This window comes from Salvelinus alpinus, chromosome 23 (genome assembly GCF_045679555.1).
Source record: "Salvelinus alpinus chromosome 23, SLU_Salpinus.1, whole genome shotgun sequence".
Taxonomy (NCBI): Eukaryota; Metazoa; Chordata; class Actinopteri; order Salmoniformes; family Salmonidae; genus Salvelinus; species Salvelinus alpinus.
In genome coordinates, this window is record NC_092108.1 from 10,874,973 (window position 1) to 10,899,930 (window position 24,958).

General features: G+C 41.2%; 2 protein-coding genes across 6 annotated transcripts in view; one reads left to right on the forward strand and one right to left on the reverse strand.

The window, feature by feature from the left end:
• LOC139550232 (natural killer cell receptor 2B4-like) overlaps positions 1 to 12,933 on the forward strand; it is a 38,869-nt gene extending 25,936 nt beyond the window's left edge. For 2 of the 4 annotated variants that reach the window (XM_071360964.1, XM_071360966.1), the window contains 5 exons: positions 8,934 to 9,230; positions 9,393 to 9,674; positions 9,965 to 10,108; positions 10,370 to 10,413; positions 12,723 to 12,933. In XM_071360964.1, coding sequence (XP_071217065.1) covers positions 8,934 to 9,230; positions 9,393 to 9,674; positions 9,965 to 10,108; positions 10,370 to 10,413; positions 12,723 to 12,824 — 869 coding nt within the window. In that variant the 3' untranslated portion in view covers positions 12,825 to 12,933. The remainder of the gene's footprint in view (positions 1 to 8,933; positions 9,231 to 9,392; positions 9,675 to 9,964; positions 10,109 to 10,369; positions 10,414 to 12,722) is intronic. The other 2 variants (XM_071360965.1, XM_071360967.1) reach the window with 1 other exon arrangement.
• The window catches only part of LOC139550235 (SLAM family member 5-like), a 266,184-nt gene that overhangs the window by 40,553 nt on the left and 200,673 nt on the right, over positions 1 to 24,958 (reverse strand). The gene's annotated exons all lie outside the window — the stretch shown is intronic.

Consider the following 24,958-nt stretch of genomic DNA (forward strand, 5'->3'; position numbering starts at 1 on the left):
TCTATTACACTGGTCATTTTACTTTTGGAGTAGAATTCTGATATTTGATGCAAAATTATTCTGATATTTTAAATATACAGTACCGGTCAAAGTTTTAGAACACCTACTCATTCAAGGGTTTTTCTATATTTTTACTATTGTCTACATTGTACTACACTGTACCATTTTCTAGTTCTGAGTCTCTACTTTTATCCAATGTGAAAAAAAGACCATATAAAGTATTGATACATAAGACCGAATCGAGCCGGTCGGTCACATATTTTGTCTCCGTCAGGGATGGGCTCAATTAAGAATTTAATTGAATTTGCTTCATAAATTCCAATACATTTCCTGAATTTGAAAGTAGTTAACAGGATACAGAATAGCAATTTGCATTTGACTGAAAGGAAATAGAATTGATTTAAGTGAAATTAAAATAAATTATAATCTTTTTTATGTGTAGTCTATAGAAATATAGATATTTTACATATAACATGTCATTATGCAACACAGTAAGATACACCTGCTCTTTCTATGACAGACTGACCAGGTGAATCCAGGTGAAATCTATGATCCCTTATTGATGTTACTTGTTAAATCCACTTCAATCAGTGTAGATGAAGGGGAGGATAAAGGATAAGATGGATTTTTAAGCCTTGAGTCAATTGAGACATGGATTGTGTGTGCGCCATTCAGAGGGTGAATGGGCAATCATTTTTTTCTAAGTGCCTTTGAACGGGGTATAGTAGTAGGTGCCAGGCGCACCAGCTTGTGTCAAGAATGGCAACACTCCTTGGTTTTTCACGCTCCACACTGTCCTGTGTGTATCAAGAATGGTCCACCACCCAAAGGACATCCAGTAAACTTGACCCAACTGTGGGAAGCATTAGAGTGAACATGGGCCAGCATCCCTGTGGAACGCTTCAACACCTTGTAGAGTCCACGCTCCAACGATTGCAGGCTGTTCTGACGGCAAAAGATTTTGCAACTCAATATTAAGAAGTTGTTCCTGATGTTTCGTACACTCAGTGGAATTGGCTATTCTAAGCACTAAGGTTAAAGTAGTATATGACCATTCTTTCCAGAGAAAAGTGATGTTCTTTGGTATCTGGAAGTGGGACCTTTCAGACTCTATGAAACTTCCATGTTCTATGGCTGAGTGGAAGTTCTTGAATTGCACTGAATTAAATTCTTCTTCCAGTCACTCAAACTGAATTGAGCCCAACCCTGCTTGGTTTTCAAAAAAAAACTTGAACGTTGTCTTCCAAATGTTTAACGATGTAAACTAATCTGAAAAAAATGGTAAAAGAATAGTGTAGACAAAAGGTGTAATCATTTCAGAATGGTAATGTGTAGCGCATTAGTAAGTGCTTTGTACAAAGAATACCAATGGTGAAATGGGTCCCCATACTTTGACATTTGTCTAAGAAAGAGGAACTAGAGGAAGTACATATAACTTCCGTAAAAAAGCCACTATAGACCACGTGCAACACTCAATTTAAGAGTTGGATGACATAGACCTGCTTTAAAATTCAAATAGTGTTTTTTAATTCAAATAAATTTGTTGTTTTCTCAAATTCCTATTTTGGTATTGTTGGGTTGTATTTTCTTGGGCTTCTATTTAATAATGAACACTCAAAATGTGCACTTATAAATCATATCAATTTTAATCAGTATACAGCTGTAGACAGAAGTCAAAGATCAACATACAACTTATGTCTCTCCTGAGTTCTGCCCCGAACAAAAGACACGATCTTATATACCCGAGATCACACCTTATAGTGTGATTTCCTATGTCAATACCTGTATGTGCAGCTAAAATAACAAGTTATTCTTAACACAAGGTTTCTGAGAACATGTCTCAGCGGTATGCAAATCTGCCCTAGTTTCAGAGAAAAACAGATGCTGTCTTCCTGTGTCTTGCTTTCACCCACAGTCCCGTTTCTCACCTTTACTCACAGACACCGGGGTTGCTGCGAGTTTTGGTAGAGAGCTAAACACAGACAGAAGCCTCAATATTCAGCTATACAGTGAGCATAAATACAATGGCACGTAAGCAAATTAATAACAACATAATCAGTGGTAGAACCCCAAATTCAACTTTAACCCTTCAGTATGTCCCACGTCATTTTTTCCGACTTCTAGAACGATTTTAACCCACTTAACTGCAAAATAAAGGACCCTATGTTTTCACCATCATTGCAAAGCCCTAGTTATTTTGTTAGATTGACAAAGTTATTTCTGAAGATGATTATTTATTTCATGTGATTAGCGATTCGTTTACATTTGTCTCTCAGGTTTAACCCAGTGAGTCCCACTGTAACGCCGGGGCGTATCCATAGATACCAACCATTAGTCTGTGTAATTACTGAGCTAGAGGGGTATTTGTGAGACAAGGGTGGATCACGAAGGGGTCCGGGGGCAGGTGTTTTATACAAAACGTCTGTAGAGTGGGTTGAGCTACACTATACTACAGTCAGAGCCGCCTGCAGACAATGATCAGCTCGGGGGAAATCTGAATTTTCCAACAACAGGTTTCTGTGCCAATGCACAACACAATCAATAAACAAAGCATACCGACTTTGGGCACTCAATATCATGGTTTGCATTTTTAACACCACAGTAAAAAGACGTCGATCTGGACAAACAAAAAAAGTCTGATGCGGTACAGTCTGATGCCCTACAGTCTGATGTGCTACAGTCTGATGTGTTACAGTCTGATGTGCTACAGTCTGATGCCCTACAGTCTGATGCGCTACAGTCTGATGCGCTATAGTCTGATGTGTTACAGTCTGATGTGCTACAGTCTGATGGGCTACAGTCTGATGTGCTACAGTCTGATGTGCTACAGTCTGATGTGCTACAGTCTGATGTGTTACAGTCTGATGTGTTACAGTCTGATGTCCTACAGTCTGATGTGCTACAGTCTGATGTGTTACAGTCTGATGTGCTACAGTCTGATGTGCTACAGTCTGATGTGTTACAGTCTGATGTGCTACAGTCTGATGTGCTACAGTCTGATGTGCTACAGTCTGATGCTACAGTCTGTGTTACAGTCTGATGTGCTACAGTCTGATGTGCTACAGTCTGATGTGTTACAGTCTGATGTGCTACAGTCTGATGTGTTACAGTCTGATGTGCTACAGTCTGATGTGCTACAGTCTGATGAGCTACAGTCTGATGTGTTACAGTCTGATGTGCTACAGTCTGATGTGTTACAGTCTGATGTGCTACAGTCTGATGTGCTACAGTCTGATGTGCTACAGTCTGATGTGCTACAGTCTGATGTGCTACAGTCTGATGTGCTACAGTCTGATGAATTTTGAAAACTGACGGTTACAGGGCGTGACAGATATAGAGGCTAGGCCAAGGTGATATGGCCCAAAAATATCATATCTAGATTTTTTTCGAACTTCACGATATACTTTATATCTTTAAAAAAACTATTTCTCAAAATAAGCTTTCTTGCACGATGAAAGGTCAATACACTGCATTTGAAACAGTCGGGAAAAATCTAATGAATTCAGGGCTCGTAAAATTAAATCTAGGCTAAATGTGAGCCTTCAACCATAAGACCCACTAATAATGAAATTAAATAGTTTAACCTGCTTTTTTCCAATTATCAGTGATCTGGCTTTCAAATCTGTCTATGAAAACGCCCTTTTTGTTACAAATTTAACCAGAACCAAGCACAATGCACATCCATTAATAATAATGGCCAACTTCTGTCAACAAGCATGATAGAAAATAAACACAGGTCTCATAAGCAATCTTTCAAGCACAAGGCCACTGCTAGTGACTAGCCAGCAAAAGGGGGCTAAGCGAGATTCAATTTCCTGCAATACAACACATTTTGCCATTGGGCAGAGAGAAAATTAACGCACGTTTTTTTTTGCAGTTCTACACATTTAGGTATGGGGCGGAGAGAACGTTTAGCAATTTCTTACACATTTCACGCAATTCTAAGTTTTTTGCCATGGTGCATAGACATTATTTGCAGTTTTAAAGCTAATTTCCTGCAATTCTACCCATTTTGTCATAGGGTGGAGATACATTTTTGCAGTTTTAAAGCAAATTTCCTACAATTCTGCCATGACTTATGCCATGTAGATTGATGAGGGGGAAAAAATGTTTTATTCAAATTTAGAATAAGGCTGTAACGTAACAAAATGTGGAAAAGGGAAGGGGTCTGAAAACTTTCCGAATGCACTGTATGTATGAGTATATTTATATGTTGCATTTATATTTTTGTTCGGTGTGTGTATACAGTGGGGCAAAAAAGTATTTAGTCAGCCACCAATTGTGCAAGTTCTCCCACTTAAAAAGATGAGAGAGGCCTGTAATTTTCATCATAGGTACACTTCAACTATGACAGACAAAATGAGAAAAAGAAATCCAGAAAATCACATTGTAGGATATTTAATGAATTTATTTGCAAATGATGGTGGAAAATAAGTATTTGGTCACCTACAAACAAGCAAGATTTCTGGCTCTCACAGATCTGTACACTGTTTACATACACTCAATTAGTATTTGGTAGCATTGTCTTTAAATTGTTTAACTTGGGTCAAACATTTTGGGTAGCCTTTCACAAGCTTCCCATAATAAGTTGGGTGAATTTTGGCCCATTCCTCCTGACAGAGCTGGTGTAACTGAGTCAGATTTGTAGGCCTCCTTGCTCGCACATGCTTTTCAGTTCTGCCCACAAATTTTCTATAGGATTGAGGTCAGGGCTTTGTGATGGCCACTCCAATACCTTGACTTTGTTGTCCTTAAACCATTTTGCCACAACTTTGGAAGTATGCTTTGGGTCATTGTCCATTTGGAAGACACATTTGTGACCAAGCTTTACTTCCTGACTGATGTCTTGAGATGTTGCTTCAATATAGCTACATCATTTTCCTCCCTCATGATGCCATCTATTTTGTGAAGTGCACCAGTCCCTCCTGCAGCAAAGCACCCCCACAGCATGATGCTGCCACCCCCGTGCTTCACGGTTGGGATGGTGTTCTTCGGCTTGCAAGCGTCCCCCTTTTTCCTCCAAACATAACGATGGTCATTATGGCCAAACAGTTCTATTTTTGTTTCATCAGACCAGAGGACATTTCTCCAAAAAGTACGATCTTTGTCCCCATGTGCAGTTGCAAAACATAGTCTGGCTTTTTTTATGGCGGTTTTGGAGCAGTGGCTTCTTCCTTGCTGAGCGGCCTTTCAGGTTATGTCGATATAGGACTCGATTTACTGTGGATATAGATACTTTTGTACCTGTTTCCTCCAGAATCTTCACAAGGTCCTTTGCTGTTGTTCTGGGATTGATTTGCACTTTTTGCACCAAAGTACGTTAATCTCTAGGAGACAGAACGTATCTCCTTCCTGAGCGGTATGATGGCTGCGTGGTCCCATGGTGTTTATACTTGCGTACTATTGTTTGTACAGATGAACGTGGTACATTCAGGCGTTTGGAAATTGCTCCCAAGGATGAACCAGACTTGAGGGGGACTAGAATTTTTGTTGAGGTCTTGGCTGATTTCTTTTGATTTTCCTTTGACATCAAGCAAAGAGGCACTGAGTTTGAAGGTCTTGAAATACATCCAGGTGTAACAGGTGTATCAGAAGCTTCTAAAGACATGACATCATTTTCTGGAATTTTCCAAGCTGTTTAAAGGCACTGTCAACTTCTGACCCACTGGAATTATGATACAGTGAATTATAAGTGAAATAATCTGTCTGTAAACAGTTGTTGGAAACATTACTTGTGTCATGCACAAAGTAGATGTCCTAACCGAATTGCCAAAACTATAGTTTGTTAGCAAGACATTTGTGGAGTGGTTGAAAAACTTGATTTAATGATTCCAACCTAAGTGTATGTAAACTTCCGACTTCAACTGTATATGAATCGTGTCATGAACATATTGACTTTGAAATGAACAAGGAAGAGGTTTTAAACTTAGGCTAAGTCTGGCATAAGCTTATTCCCACACTTTACAATAACTCTGTTGCAGTGGTCTTAGGTAGTCTCCGTATAGGCTATTCTTTCCATCGCAACACTGCTGCCCAGATGAAGAGCTTGTGATCCCCATGCAGCACCATGCAGCACCATACACCTTCGGAAAGGCACCCCTCAGCCTCAGAAGATGCCCTTCTGGAGGCATGCAGCCAGAGTCATTATACCCTAATGTAGGCCTATTTGCCTACTAGCCAAATAAAGTGCTGAGCATGATGCGTGCAACTCGTCATTCCAACATATTTGAACATTTATTTAATTATTCATTCAGTTCAGTCAGTATGTCATTCATTCAGTCATTTGTCTGAGTTGAAATAGGAACTAAATTAAAGAGAATAGAACAGCCTTATACATTTTTTTATTGAAATCAATGTGTTCAAAATATCTAAATATCCAAAGTTCTTCAGCCTATCACTTTAATAATGTTTTAATTTTGTAAATGTAAATAAAAAATAGGCCTTCAATGCACTGCAATGTAGGCTATCATTTTGGTTACTGGTGTCCTGCAGAATCATTTTTTAACTCCATTTGTGTTTTAAAACTGTTTTTATTACAGGCCTCCCCTTTAAAAAGAGATCCATATACAATGATATGGCCATTAGATAATACACAACAACATGGCACATTTAGATAGCGAATAGGCCTAGCCTAAATCATATTTACTTTCTATTTTGCAGCTCAGGAAATTATTATTCACAAAGCTCTTCTGTGTTTTTATCATTCTCACACAAGTAATTTGCTGAAGGCCCAAGACTATACCACGGCATCTACTGGTACAACGTCATTATTGAATGCAGATCTAAGACAAACTAGACTTTTATTTTGGAAATGAAACCGGAAGCTGCAAAGCAACTAATTTCTGGGCTAGTTGCTTGATTAACTAGTCAACTTCGACTAGCTATGTTTGGTTCATGTCCTTTGCAGATGCCAAATTACTGACAAAAGTTTGTATCTATAAAAAAGATCTGTAACCGAGTGAATGGAGACGTAAAGTAAAAATGGAATGTGTAAATGTTTATTCATAGTCTTAACAGATCTAATTTAATGTATACGTTTCATGTTTCTTGCATGCCTTTACTTACGATCCTAGATGAAAGATAAATTATTGTATAATTTTAAATGTTTTATTGTTTTATTGGTCAAAGTTTTGAGGATCTTAGAAGAACTCCTGTTGAACCTCAACTTTTTAACAGTAAACATGCAATTTTCACCTGTTCCTCCGCAAACTGTCATTCTCAGATCCCAGACACCGCAGGCTCCCAGCTACTATCTCATCAACGCAACTTTGATAATATCCCACCCCTTTTTAGCCACCACTGCCTTAAGAAGCAACACCTAACACAATATCTGCCAATTAATTTCCAGCAATATTGCCCCTGTCCGTCTGTGTGGTGCATACATTTGTCTATCACTCCGTGTGTAGCCAGTTAATGTGATCTTGTTGGTTGACAGAAATACTTTCCTCAAAACCTTGTTTGCAAACTTTGAAATTACAAAAACATTTCTTAGTTTTCTTTCAAACCCCCCAAAAATGGTCTTCTGATGTGATTTAATCATTGACATGGACTCAACACATCCAATTTCGTTGTTTTTCTATGAACAATTGTAATTTTGAGAGGTACAAAAATATCTATCTAAAACCGGGAAAAATGTAACTGAGAAAACAACATTTGGGAAAATATAAAACATAATTTGGGGAAAAAATCACAGATTTTATAGAATGTAACTGTGTACTGTTTTGGCCGAGTGAAAGTACAAACACTTCCCACGTTCAAACACACACACAAGAGACGTCCACATCAAAGCGTTCCTCCAAAACCCAAATCTTGTTCTCAGTCGCATTTCCCAATGAGGAGAATTGAAACCGAGGCTAAATCAGGAAGTTCAGCCCCCTTTTAAGGGCAACTGCATCATGAACTTTACCAAGTACCAAGACATCTTAGACAAAGACTTGATTGACTCTGCCAGGAGTCGATCTTCCCAAGCACTAATCAAAATCCACAAAGAAATGGTTAACTGACCACAAAATCTACATTTCGCAATGGCCATCTCAGTCTCTATACTTGAACCCCATTGAAAACATGTGGTTTGAATTGAAGATGGAAGTCCAGAAGCGAAGGCAAAGGATATCAAGGATCTGTCATGATTCTGTATTGAGGAATAGTGTAAGATCCCTCCCAACGTGATCTTCTCATAAAACATTTTAGAAAAAGGTTCAGTGTTGTTATCCTCGCAAGAGGAAGTTGCTGGATTATTGAAAACAGAGTTGCCAATAATTAATACCTCTATGTTTTTTCATATTTTTTTATTACTTGTTTGAAACATCTCTTTCTCTAAGCAGTTGCATTACTATAAATAATATAAATTCCCCATTGTTGAGCTCAGTATTTGTATTATTTGTTATATACAGTATTTTTTCGCTCATTTTCATCAAGAGTGCCAATAACTATGGATCCCAATATATGTCTTTAGGCAGATTAGGTTTGATTAGGTTATACTTCATGGAGTTATTCTTCAATTTTTTTTTTAAATGTCATGAACTGAATGGTTTATGAAACTGAATATTTGAAATTGTGTGTATGGTATCCTTGTTCTTTATTGTAAATATACTTCTTTATCACTTATGGCAAGGGCTTTGACTATGACCCTGTACACACTCAAGTTTTATTGCACAAAAATAATTAGTGCTGTGGAGACAGCCAAATGGTTGTGTTCAGTACATTTTTTGTGCAGACAAACTGTCCATTGTATCACCAACACATGGGTTGCATCACATTAAATGTGTCAAATTTGCCTCTGATGCTGTAAAGACAGCAGATATTTCTATAGGTTCATCTTTAAACCATCTTGCAAATATGGTGTGTAGAGAAATTCCTATTTTCTACTACTCTATTTATTATATTGCTTAATTTTTTTCACAGTCTTTATTTTCTGTGTGTTTATTTCATAGAGTCCAGCTCTGTGTTTGTGCTGAAGGGACAGGACGTTCGTCTGGATGTCCAGGAAAATTTTAAACTGAAAGAGTTTGAGGTTTTAAAGTGGACCTTCGGATCAGCCAATATTGTAAGATGCTCTGACACATTGTCAGTGAGAGTGTCTCCTGAGTACAACAACAGGGTTGAGTTTTATAAGGGAAACTTCTCTCTGCTACTGAAGAACATACAGGAAGGAGACAGTGGACCTTATACTGCAGGAGTGACTGGTGACAAAGAACAAACTATTATTGTATTCAAGTTAGTTCCCCAAGGTATGTTTGACTAGTTTTTCTATTCTTTTCTACAGTGACACAGTTACAGTATCAATCAATAGAGCTAAACATGGTGTACAGGTTAAATGCATATTCATTGGTACCCTATCTCATGTACTCAGGTTAATATATTAATAATAATGAGGTTCTATTTGTTTTCAGAGAGCGTTGAGCCACCAGTCCTGACAGTGGACTCTAACTCCAACATCAATGGCATCTGTAATGTGACTGTGACCTGCAGAGGCCAGAACACATCTGTCACCTCCAGCTGTAACAACAGCACCTGCTCTCAGGTGGGAGGAGAGAGTAGAGGGGCTGAGACCTCCACTGTCCCCCTGCTCTCTGTCTATGTGGCAGGGGGTTCCATCATCTGTAACCACAGCAACCAAGTCAGCTGGGCCACTGACACCAAGGAGCGAATGGAACTCTCTCCAATTAAATCTGGTAAGACATGCTAACAAATTATCTCTCTCTCACACTCACACCCAACCACCCACCCACCCACACTCACACCCAACCACCCACCCACCCACACTCACACCCAACCACCCACCCACCCACCCACACACACACCCAACCACCCACCCACCCACCCACCCACCCACCCACCCACCCACACTCACACCCAACCACCCACCCACACTCACACCCAACCACCCACCCACCCACACTCACACCCAACCACCCACCCACACACACAGGGTGTAGTGATATTGATGTCGCTGTTTTTCCAGAACAAGGGGAGAAGGCGAACGACAACTATGCTTTCACAGTTGGGACACCTGTCTGCGTAGTTGGATTCATTGCCCTGATTGGTTTTGTTGTTTGTCGAAAGCAAAACAAACGTAAGCTCACTGCTGCTGCTGCATCATATTACAGTAAGTTCATTATATTAATTAAACTATTGTGAAAACTGTGACGATTTCACATTATTTATATACTGTACATTCAGAGCAACTCTGAAGATCTTAGTTGTAAATATGTTTTGGATTTTTATTATTGGTACAGTCACTTCATTATATTAAATAAACTATTGTGAATACTGTTGATAACAGGCTGTAATGATTTCACATTATTTATATATACTCATAGCAACTCTGAAGATCTAACTTTTAAATGTTTATTTGGTTGATTTATAGGGGGAAAAGAGGATATTATAAACACAGATTATGCTACAGTTGGGGTAAGATATTTAACATCACTGATACTGTTGTTAGTGGAAAACATGTCAATTCCAAATTAACAATAAACTCATCTTACAGTTTTTTCTAACTGCTTAATAAACAAGTTTCCCAAAACTGCACACACAAAATGCAAAATGCCTCACATCTCCTTCAAAATGTAACACTGCATTCAAAATGCCATAAACACATGTCAGAATGAAGCATTTGCATCAAATGGCAAACACTACTTTCATAATAGTCCATTTTTGGATATACCATGTAAACACTGTTGTTCTAAATCTAAAGCTCTTTGGTCTTTCATAGGCTTATATCTACATTTCAATACAATGTTCTACAGTGAAAGTAATCTGCTGAGAGGGGTAACAAGTACACTGTAAACACCAATACAATGTAGAAACAGAAAATATTTATTAGGCCAAACATTACTGTTGTATACAGTATCATACAACAAAAACATAAACATATGCAAACCAAAAGTATATTCTTTAGAATACAGTAAAGAACACAATTGTGTGTGTGGGGTCCCGGGGGGGCAGTCCATGAATTGGTAGGGGGGGCAGTCACCAGTGCTAAGCTACGCTTCATCTCTTCTCCGGCCTGGGTCTGGCCACAATACTTCGTCCACATCACAAGATACGTTTTCTCTTGCCAAACATCGAGGGAAGTATCTCCTAGCATGGCTTATCCAACCTTGGACAGAGGCAACCTTTATGTCCCCACATGCGTCCTCCATTGCTTGGAGAAGCGGCATGCGGGCATAGGGTTGGCGATCATACACTTTCCAGCACCAGGCTGAGAAGAATTCCTCTATGGGATTTAGAAAAGGTGAATATGGGGGTAGGTACAAAACTACAAATTGTGGATGGGTGGCAAACCAGTTTTGGACCAGAACAGCCCGGTGAAAACTAACATTGTCCCATAAAACCACAAATCTAGCAGGCTCCTGATCTGGATCAGGGACAAGCATTGTGTAAATTGCATCCAGAAAAGTGAGCATATGGCCGGTGTTGTACGGACCCAGTGTGGCATTGTGATGGAGGACCCCGTTTTGAGTGATGGCAGCACACAGTTATATTACCCCCACGCTGTCCAGGGACATTGGTAATTGCCCTCTGTCCTATTACATTTCTTCCGCGGCGCCTGGTTTTGGTGAGGTTGACTCTGTCAGAGTTTCTCTCAAATGGCACCTTGTAAAGTTGTTTCATCGTCACTCGGTGCTGTTGGAGGATGCGTTGTATGGTCGACTGGCTTACAGCATTGATGTTGTTAAATATGGTGTCATTATTCAAGATATGCTCTCTTATCTCTCGAATCCTAATTGCATTGTTGGCCAAAACCATATTTATAATTGCAGTCTCTTGTACATCTGTAAACAAGCGTCCTCGTCCTCCATGATGTCTTTGCCTTTCCAATCTGTACAGAATTCAAACACAGTATGTGTTCAGCATAGGAACTGTAAAAAATGTAAAAAAAATATAGTACAGCATGATAACCAACCTCATTCATTCAATGCAGTGCAGTAAATGGATGGCTTAGAGTTACAAATGTTTATGCAATACTATGCAGTCATACGTATTTTACAGTACATTACTGTAATGCTAAAATAGTCATTAGATAGTTGCATACCTGTTCTCATTTCTGAAGGTTCGAATTATGGACGCCACTGTAAATCGACTCAGGTTGGGCTGGACTCTCAGTCCAGCCTCTCTCATGGTCAAAGCGTGGTTGATCACATGATCAACAAGTGTTGCCCTAATCTCATCAGAGATGGCTCTCCTTCCTTCTCTTCTTTGCCCTCGTCCTCTTCTTCCTCTTCCTCTCCCTCCTACTCCTCTTGCTCTCTGTCCATTGTTGGCATCCGTTGTTCAAAACAGGTCATCTGACCTTTGACCTATTTATAGGCCTATACTACAGTAAAGCAGTGATTGGTTAGTGATCAGTTAAGCTATTAGTGTTTGCACATGTGATGAGTGTGTGTGTGACCTGGTGAATAAGTGTAGCATTTTGATTGGTTGTGTTTGGAAAAGGAAAGCAAGTCACTTCCTGTTAGATTTTTGTGTTTTAGGTAGAGAATTGTGTGTAGTGTTTTGAAAAAAGTGTTTTATGCAATTGACAACTGAGTCAAAGGCTGAGAAATAGCTTATGGTTTTGGATATTTGGTGTGTAGTTTTGCACTTTGAGTGAAAGGTTTCAAAAATCGTGTGACATGAAAAGATTTTGTGTGTAAGCAGTTGGAAAAAACTGTAATTTCAAGTGTAAATGTAGAGCATTGAACAGCTACTGAGAAATATTTAATTTTATTCTCCAGACTCCAGATAACGGTCAAGCAGGTGGTGAAGAGCAGGCGTCTCCAGGTCCAACAACACCCACCATCTACAGTATGGTGGGACAACCCCAACCCAGCCCGTGAACCACCAGCCCCTGCCTGTGGATGACCCCCATGACCTCAATGCCTTTTAAAGGCAATGTTCCCATGTTCGTGTAGACAATAAAATAAAAATGGTCACATGCTTCGTAAACAACAGGTGTAGACTAACAGTGAAATGCTTCATTACAAGCCCTTCCCAACAATACAGAGAGAAAGAAAATAGAGAAATAATAGAAAAGTAAAAATCCTATGAATTAATAAATAAATAATAAAAACACCATGAGTAAAGATAACTATATACCCGGGGTACCAGTACCCAGTCCATGTGCCGGGGTACCAGTACCCAGTCCATGTGCCCGGGTACCAGTACCCAGTCCATGTGCCGGGGTACCGGTACCCAGTCGATGTGCCGGGGTACCAGTACCCAGTCGATGTGCCCGGGTACCAGTACCCAGTCCATGTGCCGGGGTACCGGTACCCAGTCCATGTGCCGGGGTGCCGGTACCCAGTCGATGTGCCGGGGTATATATCCAAATAGAAACACGCAGAATAAATTCACTTAGACAATAGTGAAGGGTTAACCTTTTACTGCAGTGGGCTAAATCAGGGTCACACAGAGTGTTTCTTGGTAGTCTTAAACAAATCTACTTTCAAAAGTATACACCTCACACACATGGTTATGGGCTTAAAAAAGAAGACACCTGTACCATGTCAGATATAGAGTTGACATGTTTCCATCCCAATAATACACTTTTTATACAATACAGAAGTTTGAAAATTAACAAAACTGTTTGAGATAGAAACATCGGACTTTCGTCATAAATAAATGTTTATTTATTATGAAATTCAGAAAAATATGAATAACATTCCACCATGAGGCCACTAGAGGGCGATTCGGTTATTTGACTGAAGGAAAGGTTTACTGCATGCCTGCATGACTGTAAATTGCTTTGAATAAAAGTCTCCTCAATAGATTATATTATTTATGAACAAGTGATTAAACGATTAAAATACATGAATGACCAGAAGTGACATGTAGCTAAATATAGGTTTGAATGAGTACATAAGGCTGTTTAGACAGGCAGCCCAAATCTGATATTTTCTCCACTCATTTTACTTTTTACCAATCACATCAGATCTTATCACATCAGACATTTTTCAGAGCTGATTTGGTCAAAAGACCAATTAGTGGAAAGAAATACCAGAATTGGGCTGCCTGTCTAAACGCAGCCAAACAGAGAATTTTTGTAGAAAGGAAGATTTGTTGTTGGTGGGGATCGAACCGGGGAGCTGTCACTGAGAAAATACTTCTCTATGGCTCAACAGCTTTTATTATTTTTGTTTTATAATAGGAGTGTGATTTGTTTTTTTTGCCCTTGATTATTGTATTCCTTTGAGTTGTTTTAAAGATAATATTTAAAAGGAATCATTAGGATCTCTTTATTGAAAAGTATTTTCAAAGTAATTTTGTAGTTTTCTTTTTACTCTGAGAACCATTTCAGCAATACCGTATTGTAGTTTTAAAAGGTAAGACCTTTTTCTTGTTATTAACGCTTCTCATTTAGTTGTAATAGACATAAACTGTGTATTGGTAGTCCTATAGTGATGTGAGCTAAAGGAAGCTAAAATAATGTCATATACATGTATCTACATTTATCATGCTGTGTGATTTATGTGATAAAACAGGGACTATTTTATGCATGTCTGGAATCTTGAATAAAACTCAGTTTTGTTGTTCAGGACCCTTTGTCATCAGTGAATGTTGTTTTACGTAAGGTTCTTAATTAGGTTAATTAATTGAAGACTTTAGTATCTGGTTGGTTAACTGAATAAGGATCTGGAATTCTGGAATAAATGAACCTAGACCCATCTTATTGAACTATAACATTAGGAATCGGAAAAGGATTTCATCTGAGATTTAGCCAGCCAAGAGAGATTATTGTTTGCTGTGGAAGCTCTTGCCTAACAGGTCTCTCTCTCTGGAGAGACCTGGAAATAGCTGTGCCTAACTCTTGCCTAACTGAGATCCTTTTAATGTCTCTATTTTGGTTGGTCAGGGTTTAAGTTGGGGTGGGCATTCTATGTTTTTGTTCTATGTTGTCTATTTCTATGTGTTTGGCCGGGTGTGGTTCTCAATCAGATTGATTGAGAACCATACTTAGGTAGCCTTGTCCCACCTGTGTGTTGTGGGTAATTGTTTTCTGTCTTTGTGTCTGCACCAGACAGAACTGTTTCGTGTAGGTCTATTTTTCTTATTTTGTCTTAGTGTTCTGAGTTCATTAAATATCATGAACACGTACTACGCTGCACCTTGGTCCACTCCTTCTTCATCAGACGATCGTTACACTAACACAGAAAGTTGGAAAATGAGTCGGGGAGCATAGACCCTTGGCTCTGAGGATGCAAGGTAAACAGTAAATCCTTATCGCAAGAGTTTATAGTAACATCCCTTAGCTGTGTCTAGCCTATTTAATGAGGTTGATCAACCTTTACAGGCCCGCTTGAACTGAGACAAGGAATAACAGATTTTTCTTGGGATAGGCAGATTCGATTGAGTATTAGTTTTAAGGGCGGAGAGCGATTGTAGTTTTGACATAGGTCCGGAGAGCAAGATTTTGACAGTATAGTTACATCATTGCAACAACCTTGGTTGACGTAGAAGCACTTTGAAGAGGAAGAAACCAGGGAATGGGGTCCTCGCCTTCTGAAACGCACGAGAGCCCGGGCGCACCTCCCCCTCCTTCTCCATGGCCAAGAAATAGTCTTCAGCAGTATATCGTCGGATGAGGACTGAATTTCATGACAAAAAACAACTGGCAATGTGTCCTTAATATACAGTAGCTCATTCCGGGTGAAATACATTTGCTTACATATAAAAAAAAATATATATAAAAAAACATATTACAGTGCATTTGGAAAGTATTCAGGCCCGCTTGGAGTTTGCCAAAAGGCACCTGAAAGATTCTCAGAGCATGAGAAACTAGATTCTCTGGTCTGATGAATCCAAGACAGAACACGTTGGCCTGAATGTCACATATGGAGGAAAACCTTGCACCATCCCTACGGTGAAGCATGGTGGGGGCAGCATCATGATGTGGGGATGTTTTTCAGCGGCAGAGACAAGTCAGGATCGAGGCAAAGATGAATGGAGCAAAGTACAGCGAGATCCTTGATGCTCCAGAGTGCACAGGACCTCAGACTGGGGCAAAGGTTCACCTTCCAATAGGACAACAGCCCTAAGCACACAGCCAAGACAATGCAGGAGTGACCTCGGGACAAGTCTCTGAATGTCCTTGAGTGGCCCAGCCAGAGCCCAGACTTGAACCCAATTGAACATCTCTGGAGAGACCTGGAAATAGCTGTGCAGCGACACTCCCCATCCAACCTGACAGAGATTGAGAGGATCTGCAGAGACAAATGGGAGAAGGTCCCCAAATACTGGTGTGTGTCAATGGTGGGTGTAGCTGGTGCATGGAAGTCAGGTGCAGGAGAGCAGAGATGAGTGAACAAAGAAGCACTTTACTGAGGCAATAGTAAGAACAGAACGCAACCGCGTCACAAAAACAAATGCCCAAAGAAAAAGTGAGGCAGCACAAAGTACAACAACCAAGTACAAAGTACCGGCTGCCACAAATCATGGGTACAAATAAAACCCGGCGCAAACCAGCCGGAAGCGTGCCAACCTAGACAATAAACAATACCCCACACAGACATGGAGGGAACAGAGGGCTAAATACACATAGTAATCATGAGGAGATGTAAACCAGGTGTGCGGGAAAACAAGACAAAACAAATGGAAAATGAAAGGTGGAGTGGCGATGGCTAGAAGACCGGTGACGTCGATCGCCGAACGCCGGCCGAACAAGGAGAGGGACCGACTTCGGCGGAAGTCGTGACAGTACCCCCCCTTGACGCGTGGCTCCAGCAGCGCGCCGACACCGGCCTCGGGGACGACCCAGCGGGCGAGGTGGAGGGAGATCCGGATGGAAACGATGGAACCCCCACAGCATTGAAGGGTCCAATACGTCCTCCACCGGGACCCAGCATCTCTCCTCCGGACCGTACCGCTCCCAGTCCACGAGGTACTGAAGGCCCCTCGCCCGACGCCTCGAATCCAGTATGGAGCGAACAGAGTACGCCGGGGCCCCCTCGATGTCCAGAGGGGGCGGAGGAACCTTCTTCTTACAGAAGGCGAGAGCCAAATCGGCATATTGTGGAGGGATGCGCACGGTGGAGACCTGGTCTGGACTTTCCCACATGGTAGCACCAGCGGAAACTCCTACACACCTCCCCGAGCAGTCTCGCGACCACCCCGTGAGAGCCCTCTGTTGCCATGAAATAGAGGGATTATGATGAGCTAACCAGGGAAGGCCCAGTACCTGCCTCAGCTGGAAGAGGCACTCACCCGCCGCTCTACCCTCGGGTGGATGGTCGAAGACCGTCCGGAAACTGTGAGGCACGAGATGAGGGTGGACACCCTCTCCCTTCCCGAGGGAGCTGGGTAAACAGTGCCTAGATATAGGTCCAGCTGTAACAGGAATCCCTGGCACCGTGCCGCCGTCCCATCATGCTCCCCGGCAAGGGCGAGACGCATCCCACTTGGACCAGTTGCAGAAGGAGTAGTGGAGGTTCGGGTTGCGTTATTGAACACGCTGGTGGACCTCCCTGTCTCTCCCAACGGTCCAGGGTCTGGATAACTTGATCCATGATGGCGCCGAGATTGTGGAGTATGTTTGCTTGCTCCTGGATGCGTTCCTCGACCCCTATATCAGGGGCACCTGCTCCTGCTGACTCCATAGTTGGCCGGGAATTCTGTCAGGGGTGTGTAACTGGTGGTATGGAAGTCAAACGCAGGATAGCAGAACTTGGTAAATAGCTGGAGCCGTTTAATGTACATAACTACCGGCATACAAAAATAACAACACACATGGGCACAAAACCCATATCGCACCAGTCACATAAAGCACACGTACTTACAATAAACAATTCCCGACAAGGACATGGGGAAAACAGAGGGAACTTATACAACATGTAATTAGGGAATTGAAACCAGGTGAGTGCCACAACCAGACAAAACAAATGGAACATGAAAAATAGATCGATGATGGCTAGAAGACCGGTGACGTCGACCACCGAACACCGCCTGAACAAGGAGAGGAACCGACTTCGGTAGAAGTCGTGACATACGCAGCAACAGAGTGCTCCTTGTCCCTCAGTCGAGCACCTGATTATTTAAGCTGGGCTGAAGAGTATTTGGGTATACATTTTTTTACAACGGATAAAGATGTTTGTTAGAATTTCTCCAGCTAAGGTTCCAGGCTTCGCTGAGGTTTAAAGATGGAACTCGCAGTAAGGAAACAACACCACTGTCCGCCCTACTGCAGTTGTTCAAAAGAAGTTTTGCAGTACATATTCTGATGTTCTGTCACTCATGTAATGGTGTCTGAGGGGAAAGAAATGTTTGTTTACAGTAACCTATTTGTTGTTGTGTTATCGCAACCGGACGTGCCTGTGACTGCTGTGTTTATCTTTGGCGGCTGTAGAAAGTTACTTCCCACTTCCTCTCCCTCTAGCAACGTCCTTTGAATGGGTGGGATTTAACACAAAGACACACCTTGCCCAAAAGGCCTGAGCGGCTCATTTTTCTTTCAAACTGAAAAAGCAGGACAAACAAACGGCAGAGAAAAAAACGATAGTGGATTTACGTCTCTGACAGAGGAGACTTTTCGTAGCAGGTTAGGAGAATGAACGTGGCAGGTTAGGAGAATTAGTTTAAGGTTAGGGTTGGGTAAAATGTTACAATGGTCTCTGACGCGTCTCAAACATATCTAGCTACAACCAGACCTGCCCTGAGAACAGCCTTCATTTCCGCTAATGTGATTCTGCTTGTTCCTCTTGTCTTGCTCACTAGACACTTCCTCCTGTGTACAATTAACCTGGGGACTAACCTGAGGTTACTGTTGTGGTAGTGTATAGTTACAGGTCCTTCAATATGTTCCCTTACTTTCCATATAAAAAAATATTAGAGAGCATTAGGAGAATATCTGCTGTATATAAGTGAAACTCAGTATTTGAGATGTGTTTGTGTGTTTTACCAGAATTCAGAGTTCCACTATCTCCTTAGTGTCGTTGGCCCAGCTGACTTGGTTGCTGTGGTTACAGATGATGGAACCCCCTGCCACATAGACAGAGAGCAGGGGGACAGTGGAGGTCTCAGCCCCTCTACTCTCTCCTCCCACCTGAGAGCAGGTGCTGCTGTTACAGCTGGAGGTGACAGAGGTGTTCTGACCTCTGCAGGTCACAGTCACATTACAGGTGCCATTGATGGTGGAGTTAGAGTCCACTGTCAGGACTGGAGGCTTAACTCTCTCTGAAAACACAGATAAAACAAGGTAAGAAACAGGGACAGAAAACTTCTATTTAAACAGATGGACAAATGAAGTTGTATTGTATTATCTATCTAGATGTTTTTATCCATAGCACCTTACATTCATGCTATCACACATCTTACATATGGGCATTCCCAGGAATGAAAGTCATGTTTTTTCAAACACCATGCTTTACCAACTGAGCTTCAGAGGACCACGACAACAGATAACAGTAAAAAACATACCTTGGACAACTATCAAGTATTCATCAACATTTATTTCTTCTTCACCACTCACTACTGCAGTATAAGATCCCCGTCTCCTTCCTGTATGTTCTTCAGTAGCAGAGAGAAGTTTCCCTCCCTAAACTCAACCCTGCTGTTGTACTCAGGAGACAATCTCACCAAAATATCATTGCTTCTTAAAATATTGGTTGATGTGAAGCGCCACTTAAAAAAGGCAAACTCTGGTTTTAACATTTTCCTGGACATCTAGACAAACGTCAAGTCCCTTCAGCACAAACACAAAGCTGGAATCTAGAAAATAAACACACAGAATATAAAGACTTTGTTGGAAAAAGATTAAGAAAATCAAGCAATATGATGAATAGAGCAGTAGAAAATATGAATTTCCCTATACACCATATTTGCAAGATGGTTTAAAGATGAACCTATTAAAAATATCTGCTCTATTTACATCATCAGAGGCAAATTTGACACATTTAATGTGAGTCAAACCATATTCTGGTGTTACAATGGACAGTTTGTATGAACCAAAATGTGTCAGAGGTGGAAAAAAACACACCGAAGACTTCATATGAAAATAATGAGGATGAATCCATAATGCAGTTCGACAAGTATCAATTAGGGCCCTGTGTTTTGCACAATCATGTGACAGTAATATTTGATCCTGTATTTTAAGCCTTATCCAGAAATGATAATTACAACAAAAATGATACACAAAAGTCTGCCTGATGATGCTATGCAGGTCAGCAATCCAAACCCTAAAAAGAGAGACATGGTGTTGAGATGGTGCTCGAATGAGGTAGATGGACGTACAGATATGTAAGGTAGAAGAGAGGATACAGTGTGAAAAATCTGTTTGCTTGTGTGTCTGTTTCCTGCTGGTCGGCTTACATTAAGAGCCAATTCTCTTTTCTGGTACCAACCACATGCAGTAACAGCAGCAGTTTGGTTCACGGTGTTGCATGTGTCTTTCACGTAAAGACAACTTTTAGCAAATATAGCCTGTCTCTGTGTGCAGAGAAGTCCAATTCTTTCACAGCACATTTCTGTATTAAATAAGATGAAACAATCTCAAACTATAGATTCAGAGATCAACAACATTTGAGCCATGTCCTTTATGTTCAGGCTTGTTCATCACATTTTTACAGAACAATATGGTGACTATAGAATAACAGCATGTTAAGTTCATAAGAGGACAAGTACACTGAACAAAAATATAAATGCAATATGCAACAATTTAAAATGTTTTATTGTGTTACAGTTCATATAAGGAAATCAGCCAATTGAAAGAAATTCATTAGGCCCTGATCTATGGATTTCATATGACTGGGAATACATATTGGTCACAGACACCTTACAAAAACAGGTAGGAGCGTGGATCAGAAAACCAGTCAGTATCTGGTGTGACCACCATTTTCCTCATGCATCGTGACACATCTCTGTCACACAGAGTTGATCAGGCTGTTGATTGTGGCCTGAGGAAATGGGATTGTGGCCTGTCATACATGGTAATCCAGAGCATCCCAAACATGGTCAATGAATATTAAGGCCATGGAGGTTTTCAGCTTCCAGGAATTATGTACAAATGGGGCCGTGCACTGGGGCCATGCATTATCATGCTAAAACATGAGGTGATGGCAGCGGAAGAATAGCACGACAATGGGCCTCAGGATCCCGTCACGGTATCTCTGTGCATTCAAATTGCCATCTATAAAATGCAATTGTGTTCGTTGTCCATAGCTTATGCCTGCCCATACCACCGCCACCATGGGGCACTCTGTTCACAACGTTGGCTTCAGCAAACCGCTCGCCCACACGACGCAATACACGCTGTCTGCCATCTGCCCGGTACAGTTGAAACCGGGATTCATCCGTGAAAAGCACACTTCTCCAGCGCGCCAGTGGCCATCGAAGGTGAGCATTTGCCCACTGAAGTCGGTTACGATGCCAAACTGCCTTCAGGTCAAGACCCTGGTAAGGACGACAAGCGCGCAGATGAGCCTCCCTGAGACGGTTTCTGAGGTTGTGCAGAAATTCTTTGGCTGTGCAAACCAACAGTTTCATCAGCTGTCCTGGTGGCTGGTCTCAGATGATCCCACAGGTGAGGAAGCCGAATGTGTAAGTCCTGGGGTGACATGGTTCCCCGTGGTCTGCGGATGTGAGGCCAGTTGGACATACTGCCAAATTCTCCAAAATGACGTTGGAGGCGGCTTATGGTAGATAAATTTAAATTAAATTACCTGGCCACAGCTCTGGTGGACATTCTTGCAGTCAGCATGCCAATTGCACGCTCCCTCAAAACTTGAGACATCTGTGGCATTGTGTTGTGTGACAAAACTGCACATTTTAGAGTGGCCTTTTATTGTAACCCAGCACAAAGCACACTTGTGCAATGATCATGCTGTTTAATCAGCTTCTTGATGTGCCACACCTGTCAGGTGGATGGATTATCTTGGCAAAGGAGAAATGCTCACTACCAGGGATGTAAACAAACCCAGTCAAACTGAGCAATCGGGGGAGAAGGGCCTTGATTAGGGAGGTAGCCAAGAACCCCATGGTCACGCTGACAGAGCTCCAGAGTTCCTCTGTGGCAATGGGAGAACCTTCCAGAAGGACAACGATCTCTGCAGCACTCCAGCAATCAGGCCTTTATTGTAGAGTGGCCAGACGGAAGCCACTCCTCAGTAGAAGGCACATGACAGCCCGCTTGGAGTTTGCCAAAAGGCACCTAAAGATTCTCAGACCATGAGAAACAAGATTCTCTGGTCAGATGAAACCAAGATTGAACTCTTTGGCCTGAATGCCAAGCGACATGTCTGGAGACACCATCCCTACGGTGAAGCATGGGGTGGCAGCATCATGCTGTGGGGATGTTTTCAGCAGGAGGGACTGAGAGACTAGTCAGGATCAAGGGAAAGTTGAACGGAGGACCTCAGACTGGGGAGAAGGTTCACCTTCCAACAGGACAACGACCCTAAGCACACAGCCAAGACAACACAGGAGTGGCTTCGGGATAAGTCTCTGAATGTCCTTGAGTTGCCCAACCAGAGCCCAGACTTGAACCTGATCGAACACCTCTGGAGAGACCTGAAAATAGCTGTGCAGCGATGCTCCCCATCCAATCTGACAGAGCTTGAGAGGATCTGCAGAGAAGAATGGGAGAAACTCTCCAAATACAGGTGTGCCAAGCTTGTAGTGTCATACCCAAGATGACTCAAGGCTGTAATCGCTGCCAAAGGTGCTTCAACAACTACTGAGTAAAGGGTATGAATACTTATGTAAATATGATATTTCCGTTTTTTAATTTGAATACATTTGCAAAAAAAAATCTAAAAACCTGTTTTTGCTTTGTCTTTAGTTTGTCATTATGGGGTGTTGTGTGTAGATTGATGTGGGGAAAAAAATATTTAATCCATTTTAGAATAAGGCCGTAACGTAAACAAAATGTGGAAGAAGTCAAGGGGTCTGAATACTTTCTGAAGGCGCTGTATCATTTTCTAGTTCTGAGTCTCTACTTTTATCCAATGTGAAAAAAACTCCATTATAAAGTGTTGATACATAAGACCGAATCGAGCCGGTCGGTCACATATTTTGTCTCTGTCAGGGTTGTGCTCAATTAAGAAATGAATTGAATAATCTTCATAAATTCCAATACATTTCCTGAATTTGAATTGAAGTAGTAAACAGGATACAGAATAGCAATTTGCATTTGAAAGAAAGGAAATAGAATTGAATTAAGTGAAATTAAAATATATTATATTATTTTTTTATGTGTAGTCTATAGAAATATAGATATTTTACATATAACATGTCGTTATGCAACACAGTAAGATACACCTGCTCTTTCCATGACAGACTGACCAGGTGAATCCAGGTGAAATCTATGATCCCTTATTGATGTCACTTGTTAAATCCACTTCAATCAGTGTAGATTTTTTATTTATCTAGGCAAGTCAGTTAAAAACAGATTCTTATTTTCAATGACAGCCTAGGAACAGTGGGTTACCGGCCTTGTCCAGGGGCAGAACGACAGATTATTATATATATATATATTTTACCTTGTCAGCTCAGTGATTCAATCTTGCAACCTTCCGGTTACAAGTCCAACGCTCTAACCGCTAGGCTACCTGCCACCCCAAGGGGAGGATACAGGTTAAAGAAGGATAATTAAGCCTTGAGACAATTGAGACATGGATTGTGTATGTGTGCCATTCAGAGGGTGAATGGGCAATAAAAAATATTTAAGTGCCTTTGAACGGGGTATGGTAGTAGGTGCCAGGTGCAAGAATGGCAACACTCCTTGGTTTTTCACGCTCCACAGTGTTCTGTGTGTTCTGTGTGTATCAAGGATGGTCCACCACCCAAAGACATCGAGCCAACTTGACCCAACTGTGGGAAGCAGTTGGGCCAGCATCATGGGAATGCTTTCAACATGGGCCAGCATCCCTGTGGAACGCTTTCAACACCTTGTAAAGTCCATGCTCCTTCTTATTTGGAAGGTGTTCTTAATATTTTGTACACTCAGTGGAATTGGCTATTCTAAGCACTAAGGTTAAAATAGTAAATGACCATTCTTTCCAGAGAAAAGTGATGTTCTTTGGTATCTGGAAGTGGGACCTGTCAGAGTCTATGTCTGAGTGGAAGTTCTTTGAATTGCACTGAATTAAATTCTTCTTCCAGTCACTCAAACTGAATTGAGCCCAACCCTGCATGGTTTTCACAAAAAAACTTGAACGTTGTCTTCCAAATGTTTAACGATGTAAAATAATCTGGAAAAAAAATGGTAAAAGAATAGTGTAGACAAAAGGTGTAATCATTTCAGAATGGTAATGTGTAGCACATTAGTAAGTGCTTTGTACAAAGAATACCAACGGTGAAATGGGTCCCCATACTTTGACATTTGTCTAAGAAAGAGGAACTAGAGGAAGTACATATAACTTCCGTAAAAAAGCCACTGTAGACCACGTGGAAGGGTCGTTCCACGAATACAGTGCCTTTTATGTCCTAGTGACATTATATGTGTACATTTTGATACAACACTCAATTTAAGAGTTGGATGACACAGACCTGCTTTAAATAAACCATGTTAAAAATTCCAATAGTGTTTTTTCATTTAAATAAATGTGTTGTTTTCTCAAAATCCCATTTTCGTATGTCCAACGTCCTTTTTTCCAAATTCTAGAATGATTTTAACCCACTTAATTGCAAATTAAAGGACCCTATGTTTTCACCATCATTGTAAATCCCTAGTTATTTTGTTGCTTTGACCAAGTCATTTCCAAAGATGATTATTTATTTCATGTGATTAGTGATTCGTTTACATTTGTCTCTCAGGTTTAACCCAATGAGTCCCACTGTAACGTTGGCGCGTATCCATAGATACCAACCATTAGTCTGTGTGATTACTGAGCTAGAGTGGTATTTGTGAGACAAGGGTGGATCCCGAAGGGGCCCGGGGCCGGGTCTTTTATACAAAACGTCTGTAGAGTGGGTTGAGCTACACTACACTACAGTCAGAGTCGCCTGCAGACAATGATCAGCTCGGGGGAAATATGAATTTTCC